The sequence below is a fragment of the Perognathus longimembris genome, chromosome 28 (genome assembly GCF_023159225.1).
Source record: "Perognathus longimembris pacificus isolate PPM17 chromosome 28, ASM2315922v1, whole genome shotgun sequence".
Lineage (NCBI taxonomy): Eukaryota > Metazoa > Chordata > Mammalia > Rodentia > Heteromyidae > Perognathus > Perognathus longimembris.
In genome coordinates this window covers 79676476-79686494 of record NC_063188.1, presented here as the reverse complement: position 1 = coordinate 79686494, position 10019 = coordinate 79676476, and the positions used below count along the sequence as shown (strand labels likewise).

Below are 10019 nucleotides of genomic sequence, written 5' to 3'. Positions count from 1 at the left end.
GAAACCCCAACATGTTCACCATCTCTGAAATGTTCTCATTTGGAAATAAAAGAGAACTGGAATCATACATTTTATACCCTTTTGCTCAGTGAGCAACATCTCTTTGAGATTTTCTTAAGTATATTAGTTAATGCCTTTATGCAGGGAAGTGACATTCTATAGTATGAATGTGCCATTTTAACTCTTCCCATTAGAGCACATTCTGATTGCTTCCATTTTATTTCAAATTTCTGGTACTAGAGCTTGAATGCAGATGTATAATGCTGTTGCTTTACTGTTTTGCTCAGGCAAGTCCTCAACCAGTGGAGGCACAGCTCCACTTTGAACATTTTACTGGTTAGGTAGAAATGAGTCTCATGGACTTTACCTTGTAGCTGGGGTCACACTGGGAGACTCAGATTTCAATAGCTATGATTGTAGCTATGAGCTACTGATTCTCAAATATGCCTCACAGTTTAATCCACTACAAATAAAATGAGCTAGGCTCTGGTAGCTCCTGACTATAGTCCTATTGAAGAGGCTGAGACATAGAGGATACAGATTGGAACTTTGCTGGGGCAGAAAAATCTCCAAGAATCCTATCTCCAATTATCTGCCCCCCACAGACAGAAGCAGCTGTGGCTCAAATGCTATAGTGCCAGTTATTAACATAAAGCTGAGTCAGAGCTTAAGTTCCTATATAAATATCACACATACACACACACACACACACACACACACACACACACACACACACACACACACACACCACAGAGGCGCATGTACACACAGTCCCAGGAATTCGCACATATGCAAGCAAAATAAAAGCTCTAGCAATAGGCCATTGGCTTATATGTATCATCCTAACTCTTTGGAAAGCAGAGATGGGGAGAATTATGGTTTAACGCGAGGCAGTACATAGAAGTTTTAGAGAACTGCGACATGCCACCTGGTGGTATACTCCTGTTATTCTAAATATAATGGAAAGCCTTAAAATAAGCTTATGAAACCATGAGTGCACCCATGGGCAGGAAAATCCCAACCAGAGTCAGGCCTGAGTGGTTCATAACTGTAATCCTAATAACACAGGAGACTGAGTACTGAGGATGGCAATATGAAGACAGCCTGAGCTGGGAAGTCCATGAGACCCTCATGTTTCCAATTAGCCACTAAAATCTGAAAGTGGAGGTATGGCTCAAATGGTAGAGCACTAGCATTGAGCAATAAAGCTCAGGGACAAGACAAGGTACTGAGATCAAGCCCCTGGACTAGCATCACCAGCACCAGCACCAGCACCACCACAACCAGCAGCAACAACAGAAAAAGAAAAAGAAATGTGTCTCAGCAAAAACGATTTGAGTTGTGGGTCACTTCTAGGAAAGCCTGCATAAGCACAAAGCTCTGGAACTGTTGAAGGCCTCAGCCTTCACACCTAAAAATCAATTTTAAAAAATTATTATGAATACTCACATAAAGTTTTGTTTTCACATAAATTGACTTCCTCATGAGATATAGCCAGATGTGCAATCGCTGAGCCAGCTGTTATATATAGGCTCTGTGTTGTGGGGAGAAGTACATATTTTTTTTTTTTACTGGCCCTGGGGCTTTTTTTTTTTTCAAATTTTATTATCAAACTGATGTACAGAGATGTTACAGTTTCATACGTTAGGCATTGGATACATTTCCTGTACTGTTTGTTACCTCGTCCCTCATTCCCCCCCCCTCCCCGTTTCCCTTTCCCCCCATGAGGTGTTCAGTTCACTTACACCAAACCGTTTTGCAAGTATTGCTTTTGTAGTTGTTTGTCTTTTTTTTACCCTGTGTCTCTTGATTTTGGTATTCCCTTTCAATTTCCTAGTTCTAATACCAGTATAGACGGTTTCCAATATACTCAGATATGTTTACAGAGATAGTGTAGATACAACCACAGGAAGGTGATATAAGAACATCATCAATAGTAGAAGCTACAGATACACATGGGACGCTGAAAGTAGTTACAACTGTGATATAACAACCGTTTCCATAACACGGAGTTCATTTCACTTAGCATCATCTTATGTGATCATAAGGGTAGAGCTATTGGGCTCTTGTGATCCTCTGCTGTGACTTGCCTAAACCTCTGCTAATTATTCCCAATAAGGGAGACCATAGAGTCCATATTTCTTTGGGTCTGGCTCACTTCACTTAGTATAATCTTTTCCAAGTCCTTCTATTTCCTTACAAATGGGGCAAAGTCATGCTTTCTGATAGAGGCATAAAATTCCATTGTATATATGTACCACATTTTCCTGATCCATTCGTCTCCTGAGGGGCATCTGGGTTGGTTCCAGATTCTAGCTATGACAAATTGCACTGTGATTAACATTGTTGTGCTGGTGGCTTTACTGTGATTTTGTTTGTGGTTTTTTTGGATAGATACCAAAAAGTGGGGTTGCTGGGTCATAGGGGAGTTCTATATTTAGCCTTCTGAGGAATCTCCATACTGCTTTCCAGAGTGGCTGAACCAGTTTACATTCCCACCAACAATGAAATAGGGTTTGGTCCTGAGGTTTGAACTTAAGGTTTGGGTATTGTCTCTGAGCCTCTTTGCGCTCAAAGTTTGTGCTGTACCACTTGAGCCACAGCACAACTTCCAGCTTTTATCTGTAGCTTATTCAAGATGAGCCTTTTGGGGGCTTTTCTGACTGGGCTGGCTGTAAACTGTAATCCTCAGATCTCATTCTGCTGAGTAGATAGGATTACAGACATGAGCTACTGGTGTCTGGCTGGGAAGTATATTTTTAATGCCAAAAGAAACTGCCAGGAATAGTCAGGTGGGAGAATATCACTGGTGAGCAAAATCACCTGGAGAACTGCATGAGGCCCTGACCTAAACCAGTAGCTTAAAAACTCAAGACAAAAAGCAGAAAAGGGAAAGAAAGAGAAAACAATCCCAATCCCAGTGTTGCAGTCTCCACTGTAGAATGCTTGCTGCTCTGGAAGCTGAGATCTGAGGATTCCAGTTTGCACATCCCTGAAACTATTGTTTCCAATCCTTAGTACCACCCAAACAGCAGTGGTTTAAGCTGTAGAGCAACAGGACTGGGTTGAGAAGTCCAGGGAAAAGCTCAGACCCTGAGTTCAAGCTCCAGGGCCAACACAAAGAAAGAAAGGAAAAAAGAAATAGAGGAAGGGAGGGAGGGAGGAAGGGAGGAAGGGAGGGAGGGAGGGAAGAAAATACAAGAATTGAAGTTTAGCAGACATTTCCAGATTATCCGTACAATTTTGTATTCCCACTAACAAGGAATGAGAGATCAGTTTCAGCACATCATTGAAAGAATTTGATATTCTCCCCATATAGTCATTCAGATATATTTGTGGAGATATCTTGTTAAAATGGTTTTCCTTCAAGGCCGAAGATGCTAAGTGTCTTTGTAAGTCCACTGTGAGTTGTGAAACCATTTTCTTATACAGAAGCTGGCCTTTCAATTTATTTACCCAGAGTTTTTTTTCTTTGCAGAAAAAAAATGTTCATTTGTCAGATACATAGTTGTTAGAGTTTTGTGGTTATATGTTGAATTTTAATGCTTTATGTAGAAAATGTACACTCATTTCTAAGTGCTAAAGAGTTTTTCTACTGCATCCTTATAGAACTATTAGAGTTTTGCAGTTTAATAAATTACAGTTTAACAAACGATTTTTAAATGTACATTTGTATAACTGACGTTGGCACTTCTAATGGAATAAATCAGCTTTTTGCTTTTAATTTTTCATTACAAATGCATTGTATAATTATGCTTTCTACATTCGTGTGTATTTATGCATTAGGTAAGCACTGATTTTTGAAAAAGAATGTATTTATGTTATACCATGCATGTAGGAATGATCAAACTGAATTGTATGTTGATCCTGACACATTCTCCTCTACTAGTCTTTTTTGCGCATTTGTGTGAAAGTTGGTGACCATAAAAGTGTATACTTTCTTCATTGTCTGTTATTGGTGTTAAGATAATTCTGCAGTCACAAAATACTATGGGGAATTATGCATACTAAGAGAAAGAGAGAAAAGCCTCTGTGGACATTTAGGAACTTGAATTTTAGGAGAATTTCACCATTTGCAGAACTGGTCAGAGTGGCTCACCGTGCACAATGGATTTGCACAAATATGGTCCATCCTGGGATAATAATTCAGCCCTTCTGACTTCCAAGCTGTGTCAAGAAGAGTTTTACAGCAGCCCTGACAGTTCTGCTTTGCAGTGTCTCATAGAAAAGCATAACTTTGGTGGGTGCTTAGATTTGGAGAATGTTCTCATCAAAACTGACTAGAAGTTAAAAGACTGTTCATCAGTGCTCAAGCCATTTGTACAAACAGTGTGCCTATGCTGTGATTTTCTGGTTGGAGTCTGACGCTTTGTAACGTGCAACAGAGGGGTGTCCACATGACCAGTCCCCAATGATGTCTCAGAACCTGAATTTCTGGCAAGCTTCTCTGATATACAATATTTCACTCATGTTATTAGGACTTGTTCCTGGAGGAATAGCCTGTTCTAGGAGAGTTGACCGGGACAGGCCCCTTGGAAGACTGATATCAATATATGGACACTGATGCTCTTAGTAATTAATGATTGTATAGTATATGTTTTTTTTCTACCTTTGTATTCTTAGTCTTTCTTGGCTATTATTCCTGAAAATAATTTCTAGTTAGCAAATACTATTTTTAAGGAATATATTTTATGGACTGAAAATATGCCAATTTACATAGCATCTGTTAAGCAAGTGCTAAAACAAAAGAAATATTTTTCTGAATATCTAGAGCACTTTTCTTCCTGGGCTTGCTTCACACTGAGAGCCACCAGATGTCAGTGTCGACTTTCCCCATGTTCCTCCCTTGACCCAGGCAGTAGGAAAGTCAAAGCAGTACCCCAAATCCCAAACCTCAGGGAAGGTTTGACAAAAGACATTTTCAATTCAGGCCCCACTGACTCAAACCTACTCAGGAAACTGAGATCTAAAGAATGCTGTTCAAATCTATCCTCAGCCAGAAAGTCATTGAGATTGGTATTTCTAATTATTAAAAACCCAAATGGCACTGTGGCATAGTGGAGTGTTGTACTAGCCTTGATGCAAAATTCTCAAGGTGAAGGCCTAGTTCAATCAAGACCCAGGACTCTTTAGCCTCACACCCCCAAAGACACTCACAAAGATATATTCAGGTAGCACCAGATTTCAACTATGCATTTTCATCATTCTTCTTCTAACTCAGGAAAACTGTATCTGCACCTGCAAAACATAGTGAATCTTCCTCTTCCCTACCGCTTTGTAAGAAGACCTCCTTTGTCCTGCAAGATAGGCAGATGTAGGGAGCCAGAGACCAAGGAAAGTCAATGAATGTTGATGCAGAGTGGACATGAGGAGGTCGAACAGGCTAAGAAGCATAAACACTTGTATTGGGGCAGACGGTGCTCTCCAGACTGGAGCCCTGGTATTGATAACTGTCTAAGGGACTCATAAAGAGATCATACGCTTTATATGATGCCTTATGAGAGTTGCTTACCTGATATTCATTCTTCCTACCTTCTCCATTACAGCCTGAAATTTTCCCTGTGCCTAGGAAAGAGGCTCACCTTCTAGCCTCCCTTGAAGCAAGGATATCCATTTGACTCAAACTGCCCAAGAAGATGTAAGTGAGCATCTCCTGAGTTTGTCTTCTGAGAATATTATTTTCTTGGTGAAAGGAGGCAGACCTCAAGGGCCTTTTGTTATTCACATGCTTCGTTCTCTGAACCTAGAACGCACACACAATATGTAATAGGCATGGAGCTATCTTAGCAGCATGAAGAAACCACACATTTAAAAAGGTCAGTCTTGGGAGAAAGTCACCAAAAAGTAAAACACAAACACTAATTCATATATATATATATATATATATATATATATATATATATCAATTAATATCCAGGCTCAAACAACTGCAAAGATAAGGAAGCAATTGAGTTCTAGGCAATCAGTCGTAGAGAATTTAGAGATATTTATACTCTTTACCTCACATATGGTATATACACATGCACATCTGAAAGAAGCTGGGAGGAGAGCACAGAATGAGTGGAAAATGGGGGGGGGGAATATAGTAGAAAGGGCCCAACAGTTGCAATGGACACTGATGAGAACAAACCAAGCAACTCAAGGGCAGCAGGGAGGAGGGAAGAAATGAGAGAAAGCGAAGGAAGCAATTACACTAAGCAAAACAGAAGAAATGTATATGTATATATCGCCTGATCAAGAATGAATTGTTAATAATCATAGAGGTCATAAGCATTGTAGGCTATAATGACTATGTCCATCAAAGGGAAGATTTTTTTAATGAAGAAAATGGGGAGGGTTTGGAGAAGGGAAGGAGGGAAAAAAGGAAGGAGGGGGTAACAAGTATGACAAGAAATGTATATGTGTGCACTCCCTTAAGTATGTAACTGTAACCCCTCTGTATTTGATCTTGACAATAAAGAGTTTTAGAGTAAGAATATATGAGGGTCCTGGCAGTTTGAAGACACTGCAGAGATTGCACTGTACAAAGACCATCACGTTGTTCATTTTCTGGCCTCGGCTGACAGTCCTCTACAGCTTGCCACCTTCCCCACCCACTGCAATGTTCAGCACAGGCTCAGCTTTCAGTGTCACAAGGGTAGTGGATTCCCATGCAACAAGTTTATAATTGTATTGTATTCATCTAACCACTGTTTGACTCAGACAGTGTTTTGCCATGGGACACCAAGAGCAGGAGGGTAGAGAAGTCCTGCTATAGTTCCACAGGATGTTTGAGTCATTTTAGAAAGGTGAGATCCAGAAAAGAAGCAGAATTCAGAGGCCAATCATGATGGCCTGAAATGCGTAGCATTGTTTCCTGAAGCAAGCTAGGAAAAATTGTCACCAGATACTATCTGTGATTAACCAAAGTTTAGATTGGAGGTATGGTTCCAGTTGTAGAGCTCCGGTGTACAAGGAAACACAGAGCATCAGTCTCTGACTCTCTCTATACATATATTCTGAGTGGATATACATATAAATAGTGTCTGTATGTGTGTATATACACAGACACATATGGTCACGAACACACACATGCACACACACACACACTTTCTCTCTCTCTGACATGCATTCATAAAACAACCCAACACAAAAAGAAAAACCTTCAGGATGTGACATAATTAAAAGATAGTTAAGAAATCCTAGTTGTTTTGGCTATATTTCCTGGAATGGTCACAAAGACTTCACAGCAGTCAGACTTCTTAGAGTTAAAGAAACTGACAGCAGCTGGCTGGTGGAAGTCTCCACAGGTGGTTTGTAGCAGACATCAGTCAAACTCAGGTGGGAAACCTTCAGATACACCCTTGTTATTTGCACCTTTGCACTGAGTAGACCTCGAGGATCCGCAGAATTTGAGGCTTTGGGTGAGGACTTGGAACAAGGATGCCAGACATTGAAATGAACAGAAACAGAAACATGGAGCAGATTTCATCCCATCCAGTAGGCAGGAGGCCAAGTGGCCAAAAGAGAAGTTTGTGTTCTTTAAACAGCTAAGCATCTGTTGAGAGCTGCATGTCCTATGGCAGTCACTGTGGGATATGCCCATGTGGGGAAAGTACAAGGCATGTACTCGCTGTTCAACCAGCCTTGCTCCCTCCCTCCCTCCTCCTCTTGTTGTCTGTCTTCATTGCCCCTTCTTTCTCCATCTTCTCCTTTCTCTCCCATACTTATTTCCTTCTCCTTGTTGCTTAATCCTTTTCTTTTTCTCCTTTCTCTCTTTCTTTTCCCCCTACTCCTTCTCCTACCCTCATTTTTCTTCTTCTTTCCCTTACCTCTTCATATTCCCACTCCCTCTGGCTTCTCCTCCTCCTCCTTTTCCCCTGCTTGTCTCCTCATCCTGTACACACCAGTACACACTCTGTCTCTGTCTGTCTGTCTGTCTCTCTCTCTCTCTCTCTCTCTCTCTGCCTCTGTCCAGTTTAGGCTGCATGTAGATCTTGTAGTTTATATATGTGTACTCTCTCAATAAGCTACACTCCAGCTTCATATCCCATTTTTCATACATTTTTTTCCCTTTGTGCCCATCCTAGGGCTTGAACTCAGGGTTTTTAAATCTGCAAGTATGGTAATTTAGAAGTTTCAAAACTGATTTGGACCGGTGTTTTCTTTTTCCTTTTTCCAGTAATTACAATAAAATGTAATGAATATTCCCATCGGAGATTGACTAGAGCTTGGGAATTGTTGACCATATTTGCTGTAGAATCCGAACCCAGAGCATTTGAGGTATAATAGGCCCTCAAATCTGGACTTGAAAAATGGCCTCCAAGGAGAATACACTACGAAAAAGAAGGAAGAATCAGATGAGAAAACCTGAAAAAGTTGAAGAATTGGAGCCTGGAGTATTTGAGGTAGAGAGAGTAGTGAGCCGTCGTGTACGAGGTGGCCACGTTGAATATTTGCTGAAATGGAAGGGCTATCCAGATGCTCAGAATACCTGGGAAGCTGAAGAAAATTTACATTGTGCTGATTTAATCACAGCCTTCATCAATTCAGACGAATCTGGTTTACCTCCTAGTGAATTTGAAGATAGAAATGGTTTTGCTAGGGGTCTAAAACCTGAAAAAATCATTAGAGTCACAGATATGTTTGGAGAATTGGTGTATTTCGTGAAATGGAAACACGTAGATCAAGTAGAGTTGGTGATGGCAAAAGAGGCTAATGTGAAATGCCCTCAACTTATAATCGCTTTTTATCAAGAGAGACTAAATCAGTGGGGAAATTGAAATGCTATAAATGCTTACATTGGTTGAAATATATTCATTAAAAATGTATATGTACCATCTGAACCTTGTGTTAGCATTAATGTTGTGAAAAAACAACTACATTCTAATAAAATCAAGTTTGCTATCTTGGTCTTGGAAGTAGTATTTGTGATGTTCTGGACATTTTTCAAATTAAATTTATTACAGACTTACTGAAGTTTCTTTATCAAAAACGAATGTTTGTTCCCAGGCTATATTTTCTTGGTTTTCAAGAACTGGCTTTTCATTTTTCAGGCAAACATGTTACTTATTACTTAATCAAGAACACTAGTTTTAATGAGTATACTGAAGTACCATCCCAATGCTTTGTGTTTATTACCGGCAATATTTTGGAGGCTTTATTTAGTAGTGCAGGACCTGCAGCCAGGCCACATACTAGGCAAAGGATCTATCACTAAGGTACATCCCTGCATTCTATTTTATTTTGTTATAGAGATTGGGTAACTCATGCTGTCCTTTTTCCTACCAGACATCAGGCTGGTCTCAAATTTGTATGCTCCTGCTTCTGACATAAAAACATAAATGTAAGAATTTATTTACAAATTTTTCTGAAGAGAATATATTTTAAGACCAAGATCTTCACCACTGAGGTGAATAAAAAAACACCTTGACTTTCTTTAATAATCTGAGCAAGACTAAGTGGACAGTGAAAACTTATAGCGAGATACTACAATACAGAATATTGGAATATATAGATGGAGAGCTGATAAATTGTAGAATATTAAAGACTCAGCCTGTGGGAAAGGAATCAATTGCTTTGAAATTTTGACAATTTAGGAACTAAATGAATGAAAATAATTTCATAATCATTAACTTGAACATTTTTGCATTTCTCCAATTCATCCCTTTCAAGTAGGGTCAATTCTTTACAGTATTGGATTACTGGTGCCACAAAAGCCAGAAAAACAACTTGTGTAGTCATCACAATGCAACCTCAGTGTATATTGCCAACTTCATTTTTGTTAAGGGTATCGAGTGGTTGATGAAGTGTTTTCTATTCTTAAAATAAATTAACAGTGATACAAGACAATATTTTGGAAAATGGAGGAAGTATAAAGTTAGACAGGAAATGTACTCATTTTCTTATGTGTGTAACTGTAACCACTCTGTACATCACCTTGACAGTAGAAGTAAATTTTAAAAGTAAATTAATGTGCCAGGTTCAGTTTTCATGCCCATCATCTTGACACTCAGGAAGCTGAGATTACAGGATGAAAT

General features: G+C 39.5%; 1 protein-coding gene across 1 annotated transcript; it reads left to right on the top strand.

Moving 5' to 3' along the window:
* Positions 1-8294: 8294 nt before the first annotated feature.
* On the top strand, positions 8295-8762 carry LOC125343143 (chromobox protein homolog 3-like). The gene has a single exon (XM_048335415.1). It carries the CDS (start codon positions 8295-8297, stop codon positions 8760-8762), a length of 468 nt encoding a protein of 155 aa, XP_048191372.1.
* Positions 8763-10019: the final 1257 nt, after the last annotated feature.

Bases quoted from the DNA above. Each gene is read 5' to 3' on its own strand.
- LOC125343143 (XM_048335415.1), top strand. From the start codon at position 8,295: ATGGCCTCCAAGGAGAATACACTACGAAAAAGAAGGAAGAATCAGATG.